The following is an 11,955-nucleotide window of genomic DNA, read 5'->3' as shown; positions in this document are numbered from 1 at the left end:
AACATACTATATAATAACAAATTTTGAGTAATTAACAATGTATGGTTATCTAAGTTCGAAATTGATTTTAACTGTGCTCTAAAGTTTTGATTATAGTTTTTTCAATGGTGTTTTACTTGAATTAGCAATTGGTTGATATTTTTTCTATTAGTTGATATATAATAAAATATGATATCTATTCGTTAAATATTATCAAAGACATTCAAACAATACTATCTAGATCGTTATCTAGATCCACTCATATATATATATATACTTAAAAATAAGATTGATAATATAGTTTGAAGGCTAAAGATTTCGATAAATTCCACTTTCTTGGAAGAGATCATGACTCCCGAGCTTGACTTGTTGTCGCTAGTCTGTTGTACCAGTCTTGTTGTTTAACACACTTGCAACTAGTGGTTAGTTGTTACGAGTTGAGTTTGTGTATTGTAAATATATCTGCATGCAAGTGAAAATGCTTGAACATGTATTAGGGACATACTTGTCAAGTTGCATTTGTTATTGAATTTCATATAGGAGTTGGTTTGTAACGTTGCAATGTTTATCTTAGCATCATATCATATATACTTATATTAACGACTTGTTGAATCTATAAAGTATTGTTGTGAGTAGTAACGACTCACTAATTAGATTCTAAAGTTGCATATAAATTAAACTTAGCTGTTTAGTTAGGATCAGGTCGACAGATGTCGTCAAGTATCTAGAGACAAGATTTGCTAGCTTCACACCGCCTCCTACGTCGAGAGTAGGTAGTTTGAGAGGGGGTGTGATACACACAATCTTCAACTCTCAATCCTCTTTTTTATCATTTCTATACTCATTTTTTATTAGTTCATCCTCAATTCTTGATGCATTTCTACACTCTTTAGATTTTCAGTGATCATGATGACATTATTTTAACCCTTCAAATTATCCCTTAAAGTCAATCACCCAATATGACAAATCAATTAGGAGAAAAGAGATAAAAATCTATGACTGATAAAACGACATGCATAAAAATAACAAAAGAATTTGTCACGTGATAAATTATGATCAAACAATTTGAGGAGATATACAAAGGTAAGTGTAACTGAAATGTACAAAAAGTAAATATTGAAATGGCAACAAAAATCCCAAAATATATCTCTATAATTTAATATATATATATATATATATATATATATATATATATATATATATAAATTAAATATAAATAAAAAAATAAAAAAATAATATATAAAATAAAAAAGAAAGGATGGAAATTCGGTTCATCCAAATAACAACTTCAACGGCCCGTCCCGCCATGCAAAATCCCCAACGCCCATTCTTTTTCTAAAACCCCCCCTTCCTTTGTCTCTCCTCTCTCTAATTTCTCACCGTTTTCCATGGCCTTCTTCACTAGAAAGCAACCCCTTCTCAATTCCCTTCCTCAATCTCATTCTCCGTCTTCATCATCATCATCGTCGTCGTCATCATCATCGTCGTCATCGCAAAATCTCTTCAAATTCATCAACAAGTTAAGACGATCAAGATCCTCCTCCTTAATTCTTTTCTTCATCTTCCTCTTCTTTATCCTCCTCCTTTGTTTTTTATTCCTCATCTCCTTCACTCTCCTCTCCTCCAACTCCAACTCCAACTCCACCACCATCACCAACAGCCTACGCGAAATCCCCACCGTCATCGACAGCGAATTTCAAGAAACCATCAAAATCGGTTTAATCAACATAAGCACCGACGACAAAGACGAAATTCACGATACATTACATCTCCTCGGCTTAATCGAAAACCGAAGAAGTAGAATCGAGACGGTAACAATAGATTTTGATCGAATCGAAAAGGAATTCGAATGGGAGAGATTGTTTCCGGAGTGGATTGATGAAGATGAGAAATACAAATCATCGCCGAAATGTCCGAACATTCCGATGCCAAAAACAGAAGATTACTCTGATTTAAACATTGTCGTTTTGAGGATACCGTGTAAGAGAGGAATCTTAACGAGTAGAGATGTATTTCGGCTTCAGGCGAATCTTGCTGCGGCAAGAGTGGCGGTGGCGAGTGGGTGGGTGGAGGAGGAAATATACCGGACGGTGTACGTTGTGTTTTTGGGAGAATGTGGAGCGATGAGAGAGATTTTCAGGTGTGATGATCTTGTGATTAAGGATGATCGAACGGTGGAGAATGTTTGGGTTTATAAACCGGAGATTAAGAGATTGAAACAAAAAATTTTATTGCCTTTTGGATCATGCCAGCTTGCGCCTGTTTATGCTCGGACAGGTTCGTTTTTTCTTTTCTTCATTTTCCATAAAAACCCATTTTCTTTCAATTTTAATTTTATTTACTTTTTTTCTTGCATTGTTTTTCCTAATTCTTCTAGGTTTTTAATTCAAGTCACTGCCATTTTATATGCTTATATTATTTAGAAATTAAGAGAATCATGAACCATTTTTCTAAAATTCTTAATCGATAATGAACAATGAATTTCATATAGTTAACTATACACTATCTAGTTTCTATATAATTTCTTTTTTATAATTATATTAATCTTTTCCTATGATCTAAAGTTATTTTTAATTGTATTATTTGGCTCATAAATTGTTTAATTTAGTATGTGACGTTTAATTTGTAGTAAACAGAAACGCTTTTCTGAAAATCTGGAGATTTTGGGAAGTCAATTATTGCTTTATTGTTTTTTTTCTTTTACTAAGTTTGGTTAGTTATTAATTGTTCATGGGAACCACACACATATTTTTGCAAACAAAATTACTTTCTGTTTTAGCCATTTTTTCATTTCTATTGCTCTATCTGATTCTTATTACATTAAATCAAAATATGAATCTCCTTCTTCTAAACTTATATGTAATATATAATTTCGTTCTTTGAAATTTAATATATTAGGTTTAGTATAATATACGAGAATTTAAATCTCCGATCCCAACTTAAGAAAAAATATGTTACTTATTCCTGAGTGCTTAACGAATTCGAAACTAATATTTTAAAAAGTTTCTATCATTATCTCGATTAATAATGTACATTAAGATTAAGAGAGGGGATAGAGATTATTATAATTTGGGTAAACCCTAATTATATTGAACAAGACTCGATTTTGTTTAGATCATATATATCTATCATGTTATCAACACACACTTACATGAAAACATTATAACTTCCCCTATCTCATGGTTGAAGTGTTTGAAAATTTTGATCTAAAGTTTATGTTTTATATTTGTAGTCTTGACAAATTTTTATTTAAATTAAAGGACGTTCAAAATGAGATAGAACTACAAAGAAATTTAGGTAAAAGAACTTGAAATTTACTTTTATATTTATTGTCTGGAGAAGATTTTATTTAAATTTAAGTGTTATATATTTATATTCTTTCCAAGGTGTGCTTCATTCATGGGTAAGGCTATAGTGTGTAGCTCATTTGACTAATATTCAAACATTCTGAAATATTATATTAGTAGAATTTAGAATATATAGTGTCACTAACTTTTCGATTCGAATCGAATCATAATAATATGCTATACATTGTTTTTGTTTTTTCCAGGGAGAGAAGTATGGAGACACTTCATGTTACAAAAACCACCAAAAACCAATTCGACAACAACCCATTACCACAAACCAAAACAAGCCTATGTGACAATCCTCCACTCCTCAGAGGCATATGTTTGTGGAGCCATTGCTCTAGCTCAAAGCCTTCTCCAAACCAACACATCCAAAGACCTCATCCTCTTAGCCGACAACTCCATTTCCCCCAACTCTATTCAAGCACTCAAGGACGCAGGTTGGTATGTCATGAGAATTGATCGCATTCGCAGCCCGTTTTCCGAGAAAGGCTCATACAACGAATGGAACTACAGCAAGCTACGAATATGGCAGCTGACGATGTACGACAAAATCGTGTTCATTGATGCTGATCTATTGGTTCTTAAAAACATCGATCAGTTCTTTGCTCTGCCTCAGCTCTCTGCTGCTGCTAATAATAAAATGAGGTTCAATTCAGGGGTTATGATTGTTGAGCCATCTGCTTGTTTGTTTGAGGAATTGATGGAGAAAAGCTTTGAATTGAAGTCTTATAATGGTGGGGATCAAGGGTTTTTGAATGAAGTTTTTACTTGGTGGCATAGACTTCCTTCTAGAGTCAACTATCTCAAGATCTTTCTGAAGGAAAACAGTGAAAATGATTCAGGTACGCTTAATCTTGACTTTGTGGGTTTATATATCTTAGATTTGGTTCATAATTTTTAGGTTTTAGGTTTTGGAATCAGTTTTGTTAACTATTTGGTATGAGGGTTAAAAGTTAATTGAGTTTAGTCTTTGTTTAACTAGTTTCTAATTAATATTTGTTCAATTTTTTCACTTTTACTTAAGAAAAGATAATTTATCGATATTAAACATTGATAAACACTGATGCACTTCACATTAATTAGTAGACAATCATAGATGTTTCAATTTCTTTTATTAGATTTCAAATTTTAGATCAATTATTTTTAAAAAAATATTTAAGAGTTTGATATAATAAGTCAAGAAAACTAAGCTTACTTTTTTAAATAGAAAATAAAAAACAAAGTAATTTTGGTTTATGAAAATTAAATTTATAAACTCTAAGTCATTCTTATTGACCTATTTTTTTATTTACTTTATTATCTATTTTGTAAATCTAAAATTCTCATAAAAATTAGAAAGGGTCTAAAAGGTTTGTTTTAATTTTTTGAATTTATCCAAAGTATTCAAACCTTAAATTCTATAAAAAAAAAAAACCCCAATAATTTTAAAAAAACCATAATCAAAACCTAAAGTGACTATCAAACACATGATCATAAAAAAAACAAAAATCAAATCATTATCTGAAAACCAAATAAGTTATCAAAGACGAGACAAAGTTTAAAACACAGATACACAAAAGGTTTGAATTGAATTTCTTCGTGAGACTTTGAATAATAATACTGTTTAATTTGTTTGTTTTTTCTTTCTTTGTGTAAGGTACAGATCCTTATGCAATACATTATCTGGGGTTAAAGCCATGGATGTGTTACAAAGATTATGATTGCAACTGGGACATGGAAGATCACCAAATATTTGCAAGTGATTCAGCCCATGCAAAATGGTGGCAAATTTATGAATCCATGCCCACTGAATTACAACATTTTTGTGGTCTTACAAAGAAGATGGATTCAAGAATAAGAAAATGGAGAAGAATTGCAAGAAATAACTCCACTTTTGCTGATGCTCATTGGAAGATCAAGATCACTGACCCTAGACGACACCGTCTCATGGATGATCATGCTCCCTAAGCTAGCTCACGAATCAAATTTTGCCTTCTTCTTACTGTTCTAATAATTCTCTCTCTCTTAGTTTTTTTCTTACACATATATAAAAAACACACACAGGGTTTGAACTAAACACACACAGGGTTTGAACTTTAGATGATAAAAAAAAAAAAAAAAAACAATTTGTTGATGAAATGAGAATAATGTACAGTGGTATGGAGAAATTTTGGGAATTGATGTAAACTGTAGACTAACTGACTTTTTTTTTTTCTCTCTTTTATTTTCTTGGAAGTTATGTTTTCTTGCCTTTTTATAATACTTAAGTAGTCCAACAGTTTGTGAATATAGCAAAGTTTGGCCTAAAATAAAAACAAATTATATTAAAGTATAAAAGTCATGGGTATTACAAAATTTTGATCTAATTAACTTTAGAAGAGTCTCCGTTCAAATGTAGATCAATTAATAATAGAGTGATATAGTTTATTCACCATTAAATTTTGTTGTATTTATAATATTTTAAAAATATCTTTTATGACTAATAGGGAGGATATACCATTTTTTCACTACAAATTAGAAACAACCAATCAATCAACATTCACTCTAAAAAACAAAGTTATAGCAGTGGCCACAAGAAAATTTTATATTCTCATTCTTTTATATCTTCTTGTATGAAACACCACCAAAAGGTGTGGAATTGTATATATTATTATTATTATTTTCTTCTTTCATCGTGATACTTAAATTCACGAGAATAAGAAAACATAGTTAAGAAAGGTTTATAAATATCGATAGCTACTACATATATACAAAGTGTTTTTTTACTTACTCAACAATAGTTAAAAATTGATAGCCCATTCATTGAAACTTTAAAGCTAAACACACTTAACTTGGATTTATTCAATGGTCACAAATTTCTACTTATATTCATTTTCCTTTTTATTACCACGATTATTATTTTCTACTTAAACTAATAAAATACTTTGCATTCCAATCACACGATATTATAACTATACTAAAATTGTTTGTATCCTAATCCACATACCATTTAATCAATAAGAACGTACTCAACACCCCACATACCAAGATGGTGTTTAGGGCTTCACTATTATAATTCTAGCTTATTATAGTTTGATTGGGTTACATGCAATAGTTTAGATTTAAGGTATTAATTATTTTAGTTCAGACGGTAATAATATATGTTTGAAGTAAATTAAAAAAGAAAATAGTAAACACGATGATAAATAAGAGTTTGAAATAGTGTTAGGTTATTATTATATATAGTGTTATAGAAGCATTACATCAAACATGCTTCAAATCTAAACACTCGAACATTAAGATTAAGTAGTAAAAGTCAATTATTATAGTCATCCTAGTTTGACCTATTTATTATACCATAGGATCTGGAGAATATAAATTATTATTATTATTTCAACACCTCTCCCCCCACCAGAGAGTGATTCCTTCACTATTAAAAAAATTGCACTGTCGGCTTCTTTTTTTATTTTTTATTTTCTATTTTTATTTTCACATATTTTTAAATTAATTATTTTTCTTTTTTTTGAAAATTACTCTCCGCTTTCTTTTCCCTCCTCTCTCTCTCTCTCTCTCTCTAGATTCTAATTTTCTCTTGCCGACCGCCATTAATCAAAACTCTCCATTTTCTCTTACAATTCACTCTTCTTCTTCTTCTTCACTGATTTCTCAAATGCAAGATATCTTCGCTTCTGTTCGCCGATCATTGGTCTTTCGTCCTCCTCTCGACAACGATGATTCCCATTCCCCTGCAATTGGAGTTGGAGCCCTAGTTGATAAGATCAACTCCAGCATCCGCAAATCCAGAGTTTTCTCTAGACACTCCCCTTCCTCTTCCTCTCTCCCTCCCATTCCTAAAGACACCGACCCTCCCATTCGATGGCGCAAAGGCGAATTGATTGGCTGTGGCGCCTTTGGTCGCGTTTATATGGGCATGAATCTTGGCTCTGGAGAGCTTCTTGCTGTCAAACAGGTTTTCCAATTCTACTTTTCCAATTTGGAGTTCCGTCTGCTGTTTTGTTGGATCTTCTTTTCATCGTTTTTTTTTGGATTCTTCTCTTTCAGGTTTTGATTGCTGCTAATGGTGCTTCGAAGGAGAAAGCGCAGGTTTGGATTTTTGTTTCCACTTGTGGACCTGATTCTAATTATATGACCCTTTTTCTTTATTTTGGAATATTGATTCTCGTCTTTGAAGCTATTTAATACCATTTTTCTAATTGGTTAAATTGATTACTTGTTCTCTATAAATAGATTGTGTTTACTTAATTGATACTCTCGGATCATAGATGGCTGACTGTAGTCTAGAGGTTCCATTTTCCACCAACCACATTTCTGATGTATTCGCCAGTAAAATTTTCTGGACATATTTCTCTTAGTTAATTCGAGTTTTTGTTAATTTTGTATTTTAATTGATTTGACTTAGATATTTGATGAAAGTTATAATCTTCAATTTTTGTTTGTTTAATATTTAAAGCAAATGCTAGAAATAGTTTCTTAGTCAAGGCTTCGTTGTTTTTGTTTTCCAATCTCGTTCATCATAATTTTTTGTAATTGGTTTTTTGTTTTCCTTCATTACAATAAGAAATTTTGAACATATTGGTGTGTATTTCATATATAAATATATATTCTTTATTGTCAAATTTGAGTGTTTTTTTGTTGTTGCAACCAGGCCCAAGTTCAGGAGCTTGAGGAAGAAGTGAAACTTCTGAAGGATCTTTCTCATCCAAATATTGTTGTGAGTATGGCCTTCTGCTTCTCATTCACATAAAGAAGCCCATTAATTTTCCCACTGAATGCATTGTGTTGTTTGTTAGAGATACTTGGGCACAGTCAGAGAGGACGATTCTTTAAATATATTATTGGAATTTGTCCCTGGTGGATCGATAGCATCACTTCTGGGGAAATTTGGAGCCTTCCCTGAAGCAGTAAGTTAGTTATTTTATTTACAACTTTCAACATGTTAATGTCAGATGCACTGAGTGTCTAATCCTTAACACCAACTTTATGTAGGTTTTAAGAACATATACAAAACAGTTATTATTGGGATTGGAATATTTACACAAGAATGGTATCATGCACAGGGACATTAAGGTCGGTTTTTATGATCTTTGTAATCTGCAGATGTTTTTCTTATTCCCGTCTTAGTTATAAATAGGTCAAGTTTCTTGTATTCTACTGCAGGGGGCAAATATCCTTGTAGACAACAAGGGATGCATTAAGCTTGCTGATTTTGGGGCATCAAAACAGGTTGTCGAGCTGGTAAAGTCAATGATCCCTTACTTTAATTTAGTTTGACTGATGTCTTCCTTCTGAACAAAATCTCTTTGTTGTAGGCTACAATTTCAGGAGCAAAGTCTATGAAGGGTACTCCATATTGGATGGCTCCTGAAGTAATTCTGCAGACCGGTCATAGTTTGTAAGAACTGACTAATTTCAATCTCTATTTAGAATCTACTATCTTTGTCTGAATTTTTGGATACCATTCCAATTATCAACTGTAAAATGTTGATTTCAAATCCTGTTGACAAACTTAAATTCGAATTAAATATATATTTAGTTGATAAATCAGGTTGAGCTCAATTAGGACGGAATTATGTATAAGTGGATGTGCTTTGATCACAGAGGATTTTGATTAAGATGCACGTGTCAAATTTTGCTTTTGATAGGTTAATCTTCTTTCAGAAAACCCAATAATTAATAAACAATTAGGTGATCTTATGTAGCTTTGCCTTTGTCAAAATATTAAGTTGGTGAGATGGATGATCATAAGTATGTGATAATCATTTTTAGCTCTGCTGACATATGGAGTGTTGGATGCACCTTTATTGAGATGGCTACAGGAAAGCCTCCTTGGAGCCAACAGTATCAAGAGGTATCTTATGACTTGAAGTTGCTTTAGTGCTGGATATATTAAATTATTTTTTTAGAGTGAACTAACAATTCATTTCTTTTAGGTTGCTGCTCTTTTTCATATAGGGACAACGAAGTCTCATCCACCAATCCCTGAGCAGCTTTCGGTTGAAGCTAAAGATTTTCTGTTGAAATGTTTGCAGAAGTATGTTTCATTTCTTCGCAGTTTTAACCCCAATGTTCAGGAAGCTAATCATAACTTTAAAATGTTTGAACTTCGAGATTCATTTAAAGTGTTCTTCTTTTGCTTCTCTTTGCCACTATTTCTCATGGAAAGTGAAATCAATGTTGGTCAAATTGCAGGGAACCAAACTTAAGACCAACTGCCTCTGAACTCTTGAAGGTAATTCTTAACTTGATTGATTTTTTTTTCTTTACTTCATAAAAACAAATAGTGAGCTGCGGAGTCTCTAATAGTGCCTCTCCTCTTTTATTTTAGCAATGACGTGTTATACACTGACAGAAATAGTGCCAAAGGAGCGATTGTTTTTATTATCATCTAACCTTTCTATTTTGTTGCATGCAGCATCCTTTTGTTACTGGGGAGGAGGCCCAATCTCAACTTCTGTCACGTGATGCATGCACGGTTGAAAAATCTTTCTTATAGTATTTAATACTTTATAATCCAGAGACAATAACCAGAACAAATATGCATGATTATTTGTTTTCATGTTTATAACGGTAGATTTTCCATCATCAGGAGCCCTTGAAAATCTATTCACCACAATGTACTTCAGAACTTGAAATGAGGTGAATCCACAAAATCAGTGACTAGACTTTGCATTTACCTGCTTACAATTATTAAGGTTTTTGACTTTTCCTTCCTTTTGACAGTAAAACTCCAACACATCCTGGATCAAGTGATATTTGCAATTTGGATAGTTTGAGCTGCTCAAAGGTATACTCTACAAACAAACTAGAAAGTGATATGTGGGGAAGAAACAGTGATGATGAAATGTGTCAGATTGATGACAAGGATGATTTTATGTTAGATGAAGTAAAAATTGGCTCTTCTATTATACATGAGAATATGAAGGTGAGTAAAACAGTTCGTTCATTGTTCCCCTCCTTTTTATTTATTTATTTTTCCCAATGTCTGTATGCCACTTTAGTTCGTTCACAAAGTTCTGGAAGTTAACTCTCTTTATTTTATTTTAGTTATTTATTTTTCTTCGTATTCTTTTGGCTGTAGAGTTATAATCCAATTTGTGAGCCCTCTGATGATGAGGATTGCCAATTTGATAGAAGTCCAGTAGTAGACCAAGGAAGCAGTTTACATGAAGAAGCTCTTGCACCTGGAAGCTGTTCTGGAGCTTTCGACGAGGAACAAAACTTCTCATTTCCTAGTGGGCGATCACTTTCTGAAGATGAGGATGAGCTTACTGAATCAAAAATTAAAGCTTTCTTGGATGAAAAGGTTTGGATTTTCAGTTAGTGTTTAGCCTTTATTTTTTCTTTCTAGTTCTCCCTTACTCTTGGTGTTTTATTAAAGTAACTTGTTTGCTCTAAATTGTTAAGTTTGATTTCAATGGCTTAGGCTCTTGAATTGAAGAAACTGCAGTCACCGCTTTATGAGGAGTTCTACAATAGTTTGAATGCATCCTGCTCTCCAGTTTTTATTGAGAGCAAACAAGATGAAAGTACTCCTAAATACTTGAAATTGCCCCCGAAAAGCCGGTCGCCAAGTCGAAGTCCTGGTAACCCATCCCCAGCACATGATGCTTTTGGCACTGGTAGCCCAGGGAGTGGTAGCAGGGGTAATGCAAATGATCAAAGGTCACAACTCAATGATTGGAAAGGACTTCATGGTCAGTCAGAAGCTGGTAGCCCAAGGTTTGACTTTTGGATGTTTTTTAACAGTCATCGTTTACATGTGTTGTATTTTTGATGTTTGGGTTATTGACGCTGTGTGTTATCATCTAGCAGTAAGAATTATTCTGAAATACAGAGGAAGTGGAAAGAAGAGCTTGATCAAGAGCTCGAGAGAAAACGAGGTAGATGATATTATTATTTAATGCTCTTTAATACGAATATAACTATTGAATGACCCAATGTGTTTCCAGAAGTTCGTTGTCGGACGCACACCATAGTGTATTCTATTTTACATTTTTCTTAATTGTTCACAGAGATGATGCGTCAAGCTGGCGTGGGAGGTAAAACTTCATCTCCAAAGGATAAAGCCATGGGCAGGCCAAGAGAGCGGACACGGTTTGCATCTCCATTCCGGTAGATGTCTGAAATTCTTTTTACCTTTAAACAGCAAGTATAAACTCTATTATGGCAATCTCCATGATTGTGAAGAACTGTTGACAGGGATGATGTGTCGGGTGCTGGGAGGGACAACAGGGAAAACTTCATCTCCTGAAAGATTGGCATCTTCAAACGACTCCAGCTGAGTTTATCTTCTCATTTGTCATTTCCCCTCTGCAGTCCTTGTGGAGTGTCCATGAAGTGAAGAGATCCCTTGATGACTTACATGATCAGATTCTCAAATGGGGGGAAAACAGAGGAAGACATTGACGATATATGCTAATCTGTTTTTGTTCCTTTTTCTTTTTTTTTTTTTTTATTGATTTTGTTGGGTTGGGGAGGTTTTTAAAGGATACACGTTTTTCAAATTTGTATCCAGTGGTGAATAGAAAGTGTATTATTAGTGTACAATATTCTATATTCTGGGTTTGATGATATAAAAATGGCAAAGGTTTTCTCTTTCCAAGTCTGTTTCATTTGTAATTCATCAAACACGTAACTGTTGTTTGAT

General features: G+C 32.9%; 2 protein-coding genes across 6 annotated transcripts; both read left to right on the top strand.

Moving 5' to 3' along the window:
* The first annotated feature begins 1,330 nt into the window (after window positions 1-1,330).
* LOC103495046 (putative UDP-glucuronate:xylan alpha-glucuronosyltransferase 4) lies at window positions 1,331-5,529 on the top strand. 2 transcript variants are annotated; one of them, XM_008456476.2, is made up of 3 exons: window positions 1,331-2,256; window positions 3,530-4,171; window positions 4,972-5,528. In XM_008456476.2, exons 1-3 carry the CDS (start codon window positions 1,368-1,370, stop codon window positions 5,274-5,276), a joined length of 1,836 nt encoding a protein of 611 aa, XP_008454698.2. In that variant the 5' UTR covers window positions 1,331-1,367; the 3' UTR covers window positions 5,277-5,528. The 2 variants fall into 2 exon arrangements, with proteins under 2 accessions (XP_008454698.2, XP_008454693.2); XM_008456471.2 differs by having other exon boundaries at window positions 1,339-2,256; window positions 4,966-5,529.
* Window positions 5,530-6,838: 1,309 nt separating this feature from the next.
* Window positions 6,839-11,910, top strand: LOC103495000 (mitogen-activated protein kinase kinase kinase NPK1). 4 transcript variants are annotated; one of them, XM_051084720.1, is made up of 19 exons: window positions 6,840-7,257; window positions 7,350-7,391; window positions 7,954-8,019; window positions 8,099-8,209; window positions 8,295-8,375; window positions 8,466-8,543; window positions 8,618-8,700; window positions 9,075-9,156; window positions 9,239-9,339; window positions 9,498-9,537; window positions 9,721-9,780; window positions 9,895-9,944; window positions 10,029-10,092; window positions 10,159-10,230; window positions 10,387-10,611; window positions 10,732-11,027; window positions 11,118-11,188; window positions 11,321-11,420; window positions 11,508-11,910. In XM_051084720.1, the coding sequence occupies exons 1-19, from the start codon at window positions 6,958-6,960 to the stop codon at window positions 11,557-11,559; spliced, it is 1,974 nt and encodes a 657-aa protein (XP_050940677.1). In that variant the 5' UTR covers window positions 6,840-6,957; the 3' UTR covers window positions 11,560-11,910. The 4 variants fall into 4 exon arrangements, with proteins under 4 accessions (XP_050940676.1, XP_050940677.1, XP_008454660.1 ...); XM_051084719.1 differs by having other exon boundaries at window positions 6,839-7,257; window positions 10,029-10,230; window positions 11,121-11,188; XM_008456438.3 differs by having other exon boundaries at window positions 10,029-10,230.
* Window positions 11,911-11,955: the final 45 nt, after the last annotated feature.

Source organism: Cucumis melo, chromosome 5, assembly GCF_025177605.1.
Source record: "Cucumis melo cultivar AY chromosome 5, USDA_Cmelo_AY_1.0, whole genome shotgun sequence".
NCBI classification, from domain to species: Eukaryota; Viridiplantae; Streptophyta; class Magnoliopsida; order Cucurbitales; family Cucurbitaceae; genus Cucumis; species Cucumis melo.
Note: the sequence above shows the minus strand (reverse complement) of the source record. Positions and strands in the feature narration are given on the sequence as shown.